Raw genomic sequence first — 15,962 nt, forward strand, 5'->3', positions numbered from 1 at the left:
TTTTAATAAATAATTTTTATTTAATTTTTATATTATTTTAAATCAAATAAAATACAAACACATAATTTAATATTATATACTTTAATTTAGACTAAATATTATAGGATTAATTTAGTCTCAATCATTTAATTTTTTCTCCTAATCTCTGTCACTCGAGATTCTTTCCAAAAGTAACCTAAGTTACTAGTTACTACTACTGGTAGCGAGTAACGAGTGGTTATGAAAATCTGGGCGTGTTAGCATGCCTGTCTACGTCATCATCTACCTCACTCTCTCAATATCTCTTTCACATAAAAAAGCTTTCAAATGCAGATCTACCACTGCATTATCAGTGCATGCCCCAAACTTTTCAATAACTTATTATTCTCGAACTTGAAGTGAAGAGTGAAGTTCCAGTGGTTTTCTCAAAATTCCCCATGTTGCCCTTGCACCAACTATCTTTGTGACTTGTAGGTTATTTAATGTGACAAAGGATATCTTATGGTCAAATATGTGGGGCTGTGTAATGGGAACGGTGAAATAATAAGTATAACTGGAGAATGTTTGCACTTTGTTTCTTTCAATCCCAACATATTATTGGGACTTACACCATATAAAGATAATAGTTAGAGTCTTAAGAATTTTAAAAATAAATATTTTTAGATTTTAAAAAACATTAATAGATAAAAATATTTTTAAGATTTTATTCCAATAAATTAATCAGTTTCTAATTTATTTTTTAGTAAAATAATTATCTAAACTAATTTTTAATTTTTTTATCAGACATAATAATTTTTTATCCATACAAAAATATAAAATGAAATAAAATTATTATTATTATTAATTACATAATAATAGTCACTCAACAACAACAATAATAATAATAATGTTGTTCAATAAAATAATTAAAAATTATTTTTTAAAAAATTTAAGATTGAACTATTTGATTTTTTTATTTAATATAACTTAACTTGGTGTGATAGCTAGAAATTACGTATAATCAACGTTATTTGTCTATTTTCACTTAAATTTTAATTTGATCACGAAATTATCAATTAACTCAAAAAATTAACTGAATTTTTACTTCATAATTAGACTAATTTAACACACACATCCATGTTGCATACATATTATTTTTCTTTGATTTATAATGTGTGTAAAAATTATATTAATAAAAAAAGTGTGGCAAATTTGTAATTTAATTCCATATGCATAATGTCAAATTGTCAACAAGAATCCGACAATTTCTTATTCTAAAAAACTGTTTGTATTAAAAGAAAATATTTTAATTCAGATTTTAAAACATCATTATTCACTTTGTTTGTTTTCAACCAAAAGAGTGTATCAATATGCTAATGTCATCATCCACGTGTATAAACCTAAGCTAATAATAATAAATGTTGACATATAATAAAAGTAAAATGAATAGAGTGATTGTTATGTCTCACAAAGAAAAACATTAGAGATTAATTTGTGTATTAATTTTTCTTAAAGACTAAAATATTCTCTTTTAAATTTTCTTGCGACTGATTTGAATAATTACTGAGTCGAAAAATATACTAAAGATTGATTTGTCTACCAAAATAAAAATTTGAGGATGGATATATATATATATATTAATATGTTTTAGAAACTAATTTTAAAATCTTTAAAAATTGATTTTAGTAACGGAAATGTTTGGTAACAAAAAAAAAATCAATCAAAACACAGCAACAATTAATAAATACTAAATAAAGTAAATTCTGACTGTTTTTTTTATCTACCTAACATTTTCATTCGAATAATTACTCTAGTAGATACGAGTATTAATGCTACCTCTACTCATAGTTAACTATGTTTCAATTTGCATTCAACGATCTCCTTTTTTAAACAAAATATGCATTTTTTAGTTCATTCAATAAATGAAAATAATATATTTATAAGCGTTTAATTTTGACAAATTAACAATTTTGTAATCATATATATTTTTTAAAATGATCATTACGTAACTAATATAAAAGATAATTATATTTATTAATATGATATTACATAATTAAATACATATAGAAAATTATTTTATATTAATCGTGTATAGAAAATAAATTTTATTTATAAGTTGTAATTGTACAATAGAGTACAATTATAGAGACAAATAATATATGAAATTATCAATCAAAATCAGTAGGTATAAGAGCGTATGTGTACATACGATAGTGATGGCCTTGACAGTGCATGTGATAAGCCAACGCATTAATTTAGTGAGTGTGTTATTGGAACGCGTCATATATATTATGTAGCGTGCTTGGTCAAGAGCTTATGTGGTAAGCTTATGTGGTTGAGAATGAGTGGTAGACCATAGTGTTAGGAGAAATTATTTGTTGCTCCATCCAGTTGCATCTTGAGCATTAACTCACTATATATGTGGGGAAGTTTGTAATCAAATACTTGTGAATCATCTTGAAATTAATTTATGTTAAAACTTAATAGAATTTACATCTTTAAGATAGATGATATTACTACTAATAAATAGAATAATTTTTTGAATGTGATAGATTGAGATTGAGGTTGATATATTTTAGGTTCCGGCGCTCACCTTATCCTTATTGAAATGGATTATCTTTGAGCATGATTTATGAATATGAATCCATATCCACGTATATTAAATTATGATGGAAGAGACGGGCGCCATTACTCATTTAAGTCAAATGTTATTAATAACAAATGGACCCAAAAAATGCTTTAACACTAGTCAGTAGTCACCCTTTTTCGTTAATATTTTCTTTCTCATTCTTTTCTATATCTACATATTCTCTTTATTTATATTGTTATCTATTTATATGTTTTTGAATATCTATAGATAGAGTTCAAATATATATATAAAATCAGTACTACTGACAAAAAAAAGTACAAAAGATGAGTGTCTTCTCTTCCCTCCGTGGTGTTTGATTTTGAAGGTTGGAACCAAAAAAGAAAAAGAAGCTAGCATGATTGAAGAGAGGGCCACCTTGAACAATGAACAATAGGGAGAGAGAGGAATATATATATAGGGCTAATTAAGCAGTAGAAGTAGAACACAGAGTCACCAAGTCAGAGGACTACTACTACAAACACTACTATCATTCATTGTGGGGGTAATTGCTTAGAAACAAATACGTATAGTAATTAATGAATTACGATGCTTATTATTTAGTTCCAAAATATATATCTTATTTACTATTTATTTAGTATTTGGTTAGTTTAGTAGTGCCAGATTCTTGTGTAATTTGTATGGTGGGGACAGGGGTGCAATTTATGTGTTGCAACTCGCAACAGTGAAAGCCGAAGGAGACAGACACCTGCATCAAACTGACCAACCATGGTATTTAATAATTAATTATTTAATAATTAATATAACAATGAAAAGAATGAATTCATGATTCCTATTGACTAGGTCTCTAGCTCCTCTCCTCACCCATGACCCAATCAAATTAATGAAGAATCTAACACCGGGATACTCTCTTCTTCCTTTTCACACCCTATAACCCTCCTTGAACTGAACTTCATGCAGGCCTTGTCTTTTTAATCCAGTTATTTATTTTTTTACGAAGAAAAGGTTTAGGAAACCAGTAATTTTATTAAATTTTAGTCAGCATATAACCAACAAAAAAAATAAAATAAATCATTAAATGAAATTTCACACCAATCTTACATTATTAAAATCATCATTAATAACTATTTAATAACTACAAATTACAAAAATTACTGGCCATAATACTTCTCTTTTATGAAACACAATAATGTGTTTGATTTATGCAGCCATTAGCAACTAATATAATCTAAATTAAACCAATATATACGCATCAAAATAAATATAGATTGCTTCTTTTAATGACTTAGGACCTAGTACTCAATGGCACTACACAACTATTTATTACTTACCCTCTTTGGTTAACAATAATTGTTTTTCTTTTCGTTTCGTTTCGGAAAATTGACAAGCAATAAAAAGCTTCGATCCACACAACAATACTCTAGTTTCCTAATAAGCCAACCCATTTTTTATAAGTCAAAACTACGGTTTTATATGATGCTCTTCCTATTTCATGCTTAAGGCAAATTGATATTAATATTGGACACAAATCATAATGATATTGCATATATGGACCATAAATTCATAACCAATCAAACATGGAGAAGGATTCAATTTTGTAGGGTGACAAAAACAGTTACTAACTACTAATAAATACTTTTTTAATTTATATACTAGATTTCTTTGGTTTTAATTGGTAATTTTATATACTAATTAATAAGAAATTCAAAATGAGTAATTAACTATGAAATTATTTAATGTAAATAGTAATTTATATATAGTGATAATACGAGATTTGGTTTGGTAAAATTGTTTGAAAAGAAATTTGTACTTTTTAAAAGTATAAACACCTTATTTTGTTTTTGTTAAATTAAAAGTTCCTGTTTATACTTGCACTTTGTAAAAGTTAAAAATACTTTAAAAGACATTAAAAAAAACTTTTTAAAGTTGGTTTGTATTTATCAAAATTAAAAAATATCATATTTAGTTTGATTTTACCAAACACATGTATTGCAATTTTTAAAAAGTTATCTTTTTAAAAATAATTTTTATAAATCACTTTTAAAAAGTAAAAATTCTACCGAACTAAATCTAATACGAAGACAATAAGAATCATTTTTCTTTTGGACATATTTCAAATAAGATTTGAGTGGCATATTTAATTAATACCACCCAACCCAAGAGCATATATATATATATATTTTGCGGGTCACTTAATTTTGACTTAACCATGGTACATATTATCAATCACACAATTTTTTACGCCCATCCTGGGCTTCATGGTACTCATTATCTAAACTTACAATGACCAAATAAAATTTACAACATTAACTTTGACCTGCTAGCTGCCACACGAAGAGTGGTTTAGTTGTGAAAAAAAAAAAGGGAAAATGCCAAGGGAGTACGATTATCCATCTTCATTTTAAGTTGGACGTGTACATATAAATGAAGAACAACTCTATTGTCCTTGTGGGACAATGAAGAATGGAGTTGGTTCTTCAAGAGGATATCAAAATTAAAATTAAATAAATATTTTTATTGTTTATTTTTTACGTGTAAGGTAACAAACTAACTTTTTCTAAGGACGACTTCATTCACGATCCATCTTTATAATTGCTAAACTAATGGAAGAAGGGAGAAAAACCCTACATGGAGAAAGATACTATACAACAATCGTGACAAATAATAAAATGGCATCTTATAATAATATTGTTTCATTTCTTAACTATCATGCATTGAGTATCAACATACATGTGAATATATATGTATTATTTTTGTTTTTGTGAAGCGAAGAGTCAAAGGAGCACAATCCTGTTAAGCAGAGTAATACATCCCTATTGTACGTGTTACTATTTGTTACGTAGATAACTTGAGAGTGATAGATTGAGCTTGAAAGAATGATCTAAGTATTCAGGAGGAGGTGGTCTTGTTTGTGTGAGCCGCCGGACAATTTGTGTATGTGAAAGAATAGGAGGTGATACCTATAAAGATATTCTGATGTCTAAGTTTGTAGAGGATTTAGCAGGTTTTGAGAGTATTGGAGCTTAGTAGTACCTGAGGAGTGTCAGTATATTTATAGTGGTGATTCAATAACTATCGTTGAAGTAGTTCCACTTTTAAGAGTAGATAACCATTCATTTATCTTAGAGTAGTTGAGATATGACTCTTGTAAGTGGGGTGAGAAATTTTAGAGGCAGTTACTTATTGGAATAAGTGTTATATGCCAGCTATCCTTCGAGCCCGACTTCTTCCAGGAGGAGTCTGTGTCGAATCCAACCTCTTCTGGATAGGTCGGTAGGTAGTAAAGACCAATCTTTTAATTTGGCCTTTTTAGTTTACTTGGACCTAAACCCTAGTGTTGGGTGAGGATATAAACACTGTTATAATTACAATTTTACTAATAATTATTTTAAAATATTTGATAAGAATATCATATTAGCAAAATTTAATATTTTTATGTAATAAATATCTCAAAAAATGACCACGCTTAACAATAATAATTAGGGGTAAATGGGATCAAATATGACCAAAATTAATCACACTAAAATTATCGGATCGGATGTAATATCCGCAATTTTTAAGCTTAGATTCGATTATCCAATCCGCATATTTGCAAATCGGATCGGATCGATATCAGATATATACAAAAATATTTTTTAAAATTTANGAGAATACTTAAGTAAAATTGGCAATCCGTTCTTATAAATATACAAGTTGAATCTATATCCATAATTTTCGGATGAAATTCGAATAAATACTAGGAATATGGGTGAACACCCTTCTTAATAATAACGTTGGATACTCGATCTGCCTAGTGCTGGTGGAGGAAGATAAATGGAATTGGCAGTTTTCTGCTCTTTTTCGAGGGATATATTTAATTTTAATTTATGAGATGTGACACAAATAGCTCTGATCCCTTAGCTTAGGTTAGCTCCAGTAGCTACCTGGGGATGGGATTATTATAGGACTGCCAAGTTCTAAATTTCTTTTTCTTCTGGGAAACTTTTAATTTGTGCGACCTTTGATGATGGTTTGATTGAGGGACTGAATGATTGAAATCAGTGTTGGAAAAGGACACTAATTCAACTCATGCTACCACTATCCACAGTGAGCATTATTTTGGTTAGGAAAATACTATTTCTAACAAGCTTGTATCAAAGAGTAAATTTAAAAAGTTTTTTTGTAAATAATATTCATATTTATAAGAGCTAAACTAAGTATGTATTTATATATAGATTGGCTAGAGGTAATGGTAGATTAAATGGTCGGTGTTATTGAAAACATGACATGTCATTTTCACCCTTCGTACGTGTTAAAGGAACAATAATTGTATCTCCTGGGTCGAAAATTTATTAGTATATGATTGTAGTAGGTTAAAGAATAAAGACAAATTTAAGTATGATGAGATGAGCATGATTTTAATAATGGCATGAACAAAATCGCCAAGATCTAATACTGCAAAGATATGATATAACTAGAAAAGTTTGGAATACAAGGTGATGATATCATGATACATTATAGCACATGCACAAGTTGGGAGTTGGGAGTGACAGATGTAGATACATAAAATCATGGAGAAAAGAAAGAAGGTGAAAGGAATGGAGGCGGAGGAGTGTGTTTTGCTTTCAATTCCGAGGGCAAGGAAGAAGATGGGACAGAGACAAGGACATTGGAGAGAGAATAAAGAGAAGATTTATGTGATGTAAAAATGAAGATCATGTCACAATCCAGATGGAAGCCACCAACCTCATTAAATACTAGGGTACTATCATTAGGAATAGAGAATGAAAAATGAAAAAACTGGTTCTAATAATTCCAAGAAACCAGCCTGCCAATAACTAGCTAATCAAACTCACTTTACTACTTCTATTTTTATCTATTTCAAGTTTTGTTTTCATTTTGTTTTTTAGTCCACCCTTCAAGCTTTATGACCTGGGATTTGGACCTGTCCCTATTCAGATAAAGCTAAGGGTATCACAAGAATTAAATTTCTATTTTCAATCCTTAAAAAAGCTAGCTATATAAATGAGAAATTATTGAAACATATTTTATTTTTTTAAAACTTTTCCAAACATCCTATAACCAACAAAATACACATCCTTTAGAGGTTTTTTTTTTAATTTTTCACATGACAAATTTTTGTGTGTAATGGGTCAAAGGCCCAGATAAGAAACTGCGGGTTTATTTTTTTTTTCTCTATGAGCCCAATTTTTAACATTTCACGATTAAATTATAGTGCTAACATATTATAAGTCAACGAGTGATGTTTTGGCTCACCTAGTTTCCAATTTCATAATTCTGTCAAAAAGAAAAAAAAAATATAATGCACAAAGTTTGCAAGAAGGAACATATGTGCAAAGGCTCTGAATATATCTGTCTGAAATAATAATATTTTTTCTTGTAAATACTATGAAATAACAAGACAAAAATTATATGAAAGATGCAACGTCCATAACCTATAATCTTAGCTTCCGTGTCAATAACATTACAATAATCATGCGATTGAACTCTGTGTGGCATTATTCAGTGATCAGTAACATGCAGGGTTCACGGACAAAAAGCCCTAATGCAATTGTATACTAGCCATGAGCATTATCAACATAAGCAACCCAATACAGCTTCCTTGGAGAGTTGAGCTAGCTGCAATCAAGGAGAAGGTAATAACTGATTTCAACAAGGTTCAACAAAATTGTAAGCAGCCTAAACAACTATGTAGCAATAAATAGTTGGTTTAGAATGCTGATTTCAGATGAGAAAGCACTTAGAATAAGCCTTTGATTTTCCATGAAATTTCTTTAGCTGAATCACAATTGATAAAGCCAAGTTATGCAACTCCTATTTGTGATTTTACCAGAGAGCATTGACCTTAGCTTCATTCTTACCGCTAGCGGACAATGTTGGTGGCGGTGCTGTGGTAGATGAGTTCGTCATTGGAATTCCCAGGTTAGAGCAACCAATGCCAATAGCACCTAGAAGACAAATTCCAAATAAGTAAGCTGTTTGATTAATTAGGGAAAATGTGAACATTAGATCATACCTTTCCACATTTCTAAACCAATGATATGAAACATGGGTGAGGTTTGTAACACTTACATTGTTTGACACAAGGGAAGGCAGTGGCATTGAGAATATTGTAATATCCGGCATCACAATGGCAATTGTAGGAGAAGGGTGATGTCTTGTTACATGACCCACCTCCACAATCAACCCAAAAGCAAGCTACATGATCAAAAAGGATATAAACACGAAAAGAATTTGAACAGCAACATTTGATGGCAGTAGTTTTTCTGTCTGTTACCATCAAACACTGATTCATTGGATCTTCTTTCTTTGTGTGGAGCAGGGGCAGGGGCTTCCATGCAAGAGTAGTTCAGGGTACCTGCAATTACGAAAAGGTTATCAAGGAAGGTTCATAGTCATTATTAGAATTGAGCACCTAAGTCAAAATCGCAAAAAGCTAACAGTAGAAGTGAGGGTCTAGGGTAAAGACTGGCCACATCTTAATTCTAAGCAATGCTCTACTGTTGAAAAGTTAAAATCATCTGATTTGATTAAGACGTTTCTGATCCATTAAGACTTAAAATTGATTTAATCCCTTGATTTCAAATACTAGTTTAACATCTTAGTCTGAGGAACAAGTACAACCAGAAATGCATTCCAGTGAGTAAAATCTTCCACTAAGCTACATCCTTTGTAGCAAGTCAATTGCTTCATATAATAACTGGTTTAAATTTAGAAAGTTGCTCATTGGCATGGTACCAAATAATGACCAGAAACAAAACTAACTACATAGCATTTTATGCACCCTAAAACCACCATGTGTTAATGCAACTAGTTCACCACTTAGACAATTGAGAGTGAGAGAGAGAGTTCTTACAATTGGGTACTATGCAAGGAAGAAAGGTGAAAACCTGAGTATGGGAAGAGAGAGATTGCTTCCAACCAGGATTGCACTCACATTCATATAAGAAAGTGCTGTTCTTAGAAGGCTTGCAGGCCCCCTTTCCACATTCAACTTCTTTGCACACATCCTCTGAACTCAATCCACATCCAAAACAAGTAAAAAAACAAACTCAAGCTAAATATGATCAAACCAAGGGTGAAAAAAAACTGAACTTGAGAAGACCCAAATGAAGAAAAGTATTGCAGGAATCTCAACCCGTTAATCCCAAACATCCCAATAAACAGAGATGAAAGTAAAGTAAGGGTCAGAATCACAAACCATAGATCGGAGAGAGGAAATCAGTTGTAGCCGAGAGGGTTTGCAGAAGCAAAAATGTTACAAGTATAACACTTAGATCTCCCATATCTGATAAGAATCAACCCAGAGACAGAGGAGGAGGAAGATTTAAACAGAGAATTGACGGACCCATGAAATGAAACAGGGAAATTTTGGCGAAACGTGTGGAAACTTGAAAGTGCATCATCATTAGAGTGTGTTTGTTTCGGTCACTAAACTTGGTTACCTACTTAGTTCAATTGATCTAGTTTCATGTTCGCATTAGAAAAGTATAGGGTACCAATATATTATCTGTCAACTTCTACCAACTCTTATTTATATTTGTGTTTCATAGAAATGTGTTTGTAGATATGTCTAATAATTAATATATTTTAAATACATATATAAAGAAACACATCCAGAAAATATATTTATAAAGATATTTTTATTAAATACAGTCATAAAAAAGACGTTTTTATTAGACACATCCATAAACACATTTTCATAAAACACAATTATATAAAAGTTGACAGAAGTTGGCAGATATGCTGTTGGTAACGTAGCGAATGGTTCGGATTATAGCAATGTAACTGTTACACGTGGTGCTGACGTCATCTAATTCTTTCTTTGGTCGTGTGATGTCATCGAATTCAAATGCGGAGCCGATCAACGCAATTCCTCAGATTCAATGGGCTCCATATTGGGCTTCTTTTTTAAATTGGCCCATTTGGTATCGGGCCTCTTTAATATCAGCCTGTGTCAAAGCGAGAAGTTTCCAGAATCCATAACAATACTATTAACCCAAAAAATAGGTTAAATTACATCGTTAATATCTACGCTTTCAGTGAAATTGTAAATTAGTCCCTACACTTTAAAAGTTTATAATTGAGTATGTAAAGAGAATTAAAATTTATAATTTAGTCTCTACGATTTAAAAAGTGTTTGATTTAATAGAATATTCTCAGAATATTCTCTATTTTAAATATGTGAGTTGTACATGTTTGACAATAGGGACCAATTTATAATTTTAGTTAAAGTATGGGGACCAACTGTATAATTTAACTATTTGAAGAGACCAAAAACTCTCTAGGCTATGTGAACCTACCCCGTCCCAACTCTCTCACTCTCACTTTCTCACTTTCTAAAACGACACCCCAACCCCACCGCTCTCTATCTCTCACTTTGGTGCACCGTTGCTACGCCGGATCCACGCATTTGTGCTCACGAGTCGAGTCAGGTCTCGCCTCCTTCCTCCATCTCGCCTCTCTCATCTGACAACTTTTTCTTCTCTTCTAATCCCAATACTGAACACCGACGATAAATGGAAGAGAACAATTCCAATATCAAGCATGCTCAAGGCGAACAATTCAATGTCTAAGAAAGAAAATAGCAACAAATTACACAAAAATAGCAACTCAATTTATTAGTGAATCCGGCACGGTGACGGAGGCGAGATGCACGACGGTAGTGAGCCGAGGTGAGAGACAGAGAGCGTTGGGGTTGGGGTGCTATTTTGGAAGGTGAGAAAGTGAGAGTGAGAGAGCTCGGGAGGAGTGGGGTGGATTCAGATAGCCTAAAGAGTTTTTTGTCATTTTTAAATGATTAAATTACACAGTTGGTCCTATACTTTCACTAAAGTTGCAAATTGGTCTCTATTGCAAACATGTGTAGTTCACATGTTTAAAATAGAGAATATGCTGAAAATATTCTGTTAAATCAAACACTTTTTGAACGGCGGAGACTAAATTGTAAATTTTAATTCTCTTTAAAAACTCAATTACAAACTTTTAAAGTGTAGGGACCAATTTATAATCTCACTAAAAGTATATGACCAATTGTGTAATTTAACCAAAAAATATCTAAGTTCAGAATATTATATATTATTCATCATTCTAACATGATAAAATATGTCACATCAATATTTAACAGAATAATCTAAGAATAAAAGAAAAGTAACTAAACTCAGAAAACAAATATTTTTTAGGGATAAGAAATTTATTCAAGTCTATAAGCTTTTATAAGTAAAAATAGAAACATGTAATACAGAATGCTTAATTAAGGAGTATATGTGTGTGCATCAACTGGGGTTCGACAATAAGGACAGTGAGGATGGGATTGAAGCCATGGGAGAAGGCATGCAGAGTGAAACTTGTGAGAGCAAGAAAGGTTCATAATCTGCTTCTCTTGCTGGAAATCTTCTAGGCACACTGCACACACTTTTCTCTCGTTCTTCTTAGCACGCATTAACCATGCATTTGATAATAGCTTCCTTCCTATTATTATTCCTTCATCTCTCTTTTCTTTCTTCACTTTTCCTTCTCTTATTGGATTCTCATTTTCCCTGTCTCATGTTCACAAACACACACTTCAAGCCTCAAACAACCATACATTTAGAGGGGAACAAAATTTCTAAGACTTGATTTGCACATTTTTTAATTTTAAGAACTAAGTTACATAATCAAATTTTGAGTGGTGTAAACTGTAATTAATGATATTAATCCATAGAAAAATAAAATCTTGTAAGTTAATGTTTGTTAAGTTATTCTTCAATTTTTTTTTCCAAACATATTTTGACATGTATCGCATTTTACTTCGGTGAATTCTAGAAAGGAAGATAATTAAATGTTTTATTATCTTGAATGGTGGACATAATGATATCCTATCCTAATGAAAAAAATCATTTAAAATAAAAAGTTGACAGAATAATAAAATAAAAATATTATTATTAAATTTATAATTTTTATTATATATAAATTTGTGTATTTTAATTTAAAAGTAATTAAACATGTTTTTACTTTTTACTAATCACTTTAATTTAGACGAATATAGAGACAAAAACCGGGGTCATGTGCAACCAGCATATTCCCCAGAGTAATTATTACGGACAGTGATAGTTGCAGGAAGATAATAACCTAACCTCATTAGTGGTGCTTATGTCTATTTGGAATCCGTTACGCATTTTGAATTCATCTAAAAAATGGCTATCAATGAACATTATATTGACACTTTTTTATTTTTAATATTGGATTAACAATTATGTTTTTTAAGATTGTAATCAGCTGTGATATTTTTTTAAAATATGGAATGATTTAATGTACGGAGTACAAATTGAACCGTTCGATTTTTAGGTACATAAATCGAACCGTTCAATTTCTGTATTCGGACCGTCCGATTTGTGTTAAAAAAATTTAAAAAATTTGGAGTATACAAATCGGACCGTCCGATTTGTAGAGGTACAGAAATCGGACTGTCCGATTTGTGAGAGGTACAAAAATCGGATCGTCCGAATTGTGTTTAAAAAAAATTAAAAAATTTGAGGTACAGAATTCCGATTTCTGTACTTCCACAAATTTAAAAAACACCAAAAATTACAATGTTAAAGTACATTACAATTTTTACTTTCATAACAAAAAAAAATTAGCCTTATATTGAGGATGGGTAAGAATCAATAAATTTTATAATTTATAATTATTAATTAATTATTATTAATAATTTTAATGGTATAAGATTTTATTTAAAAATGTAAGAATACTCACTTTGTTTTTATTAGTTAAATACCGATCAAATTTTAATAAAATTGCTAGTGGTTTATACTTTTCCTAATGTTTATGTGTGCCTAGGCTAAAGTACTTGTTTATTAATAAAAGAAACATAGAGAAGTAGTAAAATTTATTATTTTTGGTTAATAATAAATTAATAATATTTAAAAATATAAATTAAAAATATAAATAAAAAATATTAATAAAAAAATAATTTTTCTTAGTCTTTAAATTTTTCTCGTTTAATATAATAGGACACAAAAGCCTAAATTAAATTAAACTAAGCTAAACATGGAAACCACTTAGTTAGGCACTAAAGAGTTAAACAGTTACCTACCTACATGGCTACATACAATCTTGGATCAGTTAATCTCCATCTATCTCCAACCAAGAATTTCAGGGTTACGAGTTGATTAATTTACATATTGAAAAGTGAATCTATTAACTTCTACTTCAACGGGTATATATATATACCTGGAAGAAGGAAAAAATTGTGCAAGCTTCTTCTGAAGTCTTTGTCTGGCCTTAAGAGCAGTTTCATCCAAGGCACTTGTCTCCACTAATGATACTCTTCGGTAGGTGGCAAGATTGTAGTGGTTGTGCTCTAACAAAGAAGAACAAGATGATGATGAAGAAGAAGAAGAAGATCTCTTTCTAGGGGGCACTCCAACACCAGGTAGCCTACCAGCCATGAATTGAATTAACTCTCTATCTATCTTGATTGGTGTCTCATCAAGTTTGATATAGATGAGAGGAGGGAGAGACCCACCAAAATAATGCAAAGGCTATAATAAGAAGATGTGATGGGTGGAAGTTACTAGTGATTTGATGCACTCATTACTGCTATACAGTGCTGCTATTCAAGTGCAATATGACACCTAAAATATTGGCTCAAGGAATTTGGCTCATTGCCTGTCACAAAATTTGCCAAAGGAATTTTAATTTACTGCTTTAATTATGTGACATTTTGGATTATATATAAAAATATTATTTTTACATTAAAATTAATTAATAAAATCAGTTATTAATATATTTATGTATAATATATATAATTTATTTTATTTTTAATATATATTTATATTTTAATATATATTTTATATTAATAGTTAATTTTAGTGAATAATTTTAATGTACACCTAACATCACCAATGTTATATGTGGTGGGGTAATGTATGTAACATGTGGTTCTCCTAATAATGGACCTCTTGTCTCATCTATATATGAAGAGTAAAGAGTTGCGTTGTAGTATTGGACTCTCAGAAATGAGAAACCACAAGTTCTTTTCTCTGTGAAAAACTTATTAGGTTATTGCCATTTTTATTAATTATTTTTTTATTTTTTAATCAAAAATTGGTTTTTTAGTATTTCCTTTTATTGTTAAAATATATATAGGTCAATCATGTGTTCAATATCTGAAGAGTAGAAAATTTATTTATATTATTATATGCGTATAAAGTAAATATAATTAAGCTCATAATAGTTTTAAAACGAAATTCAATAGAAAAAAGAACATAATAACTCTAACTATATATAATCTCAGTATCTCACCATTGTGTTCCATACACTTTTAAATTCTTTCACAAATTACAACCCCGAATAGATATGAATATATACCTATCTGAGGTTTTCTATTTTATTTAGATGCTCTTTTTGATAATATTTGTTTAGATTTTTAAGGGCAAATCACATGACTAAATCGATGAAAGCATAAAATTACACGAATCAGCTAAACTTAAAATTAGTTCATTGGTTCATGAATCTATTCACGTATATTTTTATATAGTTTGAATTGGCATGTTTCGAATTTGGTTTTATGTACACTCACACACACTAATTCGAATCAACTTGATTCGAATTACACATAGTATAATTTAAATAAGGGTAATTCGAAAACACTTTTGCACGAAACCCTAAGTAATTCGAATATGGTCGATTCGAACTACTCACATTTTGCCTCTAGTAGTAATTCGAATTGGGGTGTTTCGAATTACACTGGATTCGACTGTAAAAGGAGTTCGAACCCACTTCATTCGAATCACTTTTCTATTTTCATACCCCACCAAATCTTAGAGAAAACGACCCAGATTCGCACATTTTTAAATAGTTCGAATTGGCATGTTTCGAACTTTATTTCATGTAATTCGAATCAGAGTGATTCGAATTACACACATTAATTCGAATCAACTACACATAGTATAATTAGAATCAAGGTGATTCGAATTACACTTTTGCACGAAATCATAAGTAATTCGAATCTGGTTGATTCGAATTACTCACATTTTGTCTCTAGTAGTAATTCGAATTGGAGTGTTTTGAATTACACTGGATTCGGCTATAAAAGGAGTTCGAACCCACCTCATTCGAATCACTTTTCCATTCTCATACCCCACCAAATCTCAAAGAAAAGGACCCAGATTTGCTGCGATAAAAGCTCGAGCGGGATACTTAGTCGATGGGGGACGATCCGGAAAGACTATATCGTTTGGATGGAGTTGCTCATATAACTGGGGTCATCAACGACGAGGTTAGTAGTTAAATTTTTTTGGTGGTTTATTTTAGTGATTTATGTTAGTGGTTTTGTTACTGGTTTTGCATGTGGTTTATTTTATTATTTCTGTCATTGCAACTAATAAAACCATTAGCATAAACCACTTGCAAAACCACTGGCATAACCACTAAC

The 15,962-nt window shown here is 30.5% G+C and overlaps 2 protein-coding genes across 3 annotated transcripts; both read right to left on the reverse strand.

Moving 5' to 3' along the window:
* Positions 1–7,900: 7,900 nt before the first annotated feature.
* On the reverse strand, positions 7,901–9,984 carry LOC107467085 (uncharacterized). Of its 2 annotated transcripts, XM_016086118.3 has the most exons (6): positions 9,747–9,984; positions 9,402–9,557; positions 8,823–8,903; positions 8,618–8,743; positions 8,407–8,493; positions 7,901–8,164 (listed from the first exon to the last, which is right to left on the reverse strand). In XM_016086118.3, exons 1-6 carry the CDS (start codon positions 9,829–9,831, stop codon positions 8,088–8,090), a joined length of 612 nt encoding a protein of 203 aa, XP_015941604.1. In that variant the 5' UTR covers positions 9,832–9,984; the 3' UTR covers positions 7,901–8,087. The 2 variants fall into 2 exon arrangements, with proteins under 2 accessions (XP_015941604.1, XP_015941605.1); XM_016086119.3 differs by lacking the exon at positions 9,402–9,557.
* A 1,716-nt stretch (positions 9,985–11,700) lies between these two features.
* LOC107467099 (E3 ubiquitin-protein ligase AIP2) lies at positions 11,701–14,148 on the reverse strand. Its single transcript, XM_016086137.3, has 2 exons — positions 13,757–14,148; positions 11,701–12,084 (listed from the first exon to the last, which is right to left on the reverse strand). The coding sequence occupies exons 1-2, from the start codon at positions 13,972–13,974 to the stop codon at positions 11,799–11,801; spliced, it is 504 nt and encodes a 167-aa protein (XP_015941623.1). The 5' UTR covers positions 13,975–14,148; the 3' UTR covers positions 11,701–11,798.
* Between the last annotated feature and the right edge of the window lie 1,814 nt (positions 14,149–15,962).

The sequence above is a fragment of the Arachis duranensis genome, chromosome 9 (genome assembly GCF_000817695.3).
Source record: "Arachis duranensis cultivar V14167 chromosome 9, aradu.V14167.gnm2.J7QH, whole genome shotgun sequence".
Taxonomy (NCBI): domain Eukaryota; kingdom Viridiplantae; phylum Streptophyta; class Magnoliopsida; order Fabales; family Fabaceae; genus Arachis; species Arachis duranensis.

What these genes read in the sequence shown, in the direction of transcription:
- LOC107467085 (XM_016086118.3), bottom strand. Translation starts at nt 9,831, where the DNA reads ATGGGAGATCTAAGTGTTATACTTGTAACATTTTTGCTTCTGCAAACC. An exon ending in CTTCCCTTGTGTCAAACAAT is followed by an intron (nt 8,494 to 8,617) that starts GTAAGTGTTACA and finishes TTTGTCTTCTAG; the next exon opens with GTGCTATTGGCATTGGTTGC. An exon ending in ACCAACATTGTCCGCTAGCG is followed by an intron (nt 8,165 to 8,406) that starts GTAAGAATGAAG and finishes CCTTGATTGCAG; the next exon opens with CTAGCTCAACTCTCCAAGGA.
- LOC107467099 (XM_016086137.3), bottom strand. Translation starts at nt 13,974, where the DNA reads ATGGCTGGTAGGCTACCTGGTGTTGGAGTGCCCCCTAGAAAGAGATCT. An exon ending in CAATTTTTTCCTTCTTCCAG is followed by an intron (nt 12,085 to 13,756) that starts GTATATATATAT and finishes AACATGAGACAG; the next exon opens with GGAAAATGAGAATCCAATAA.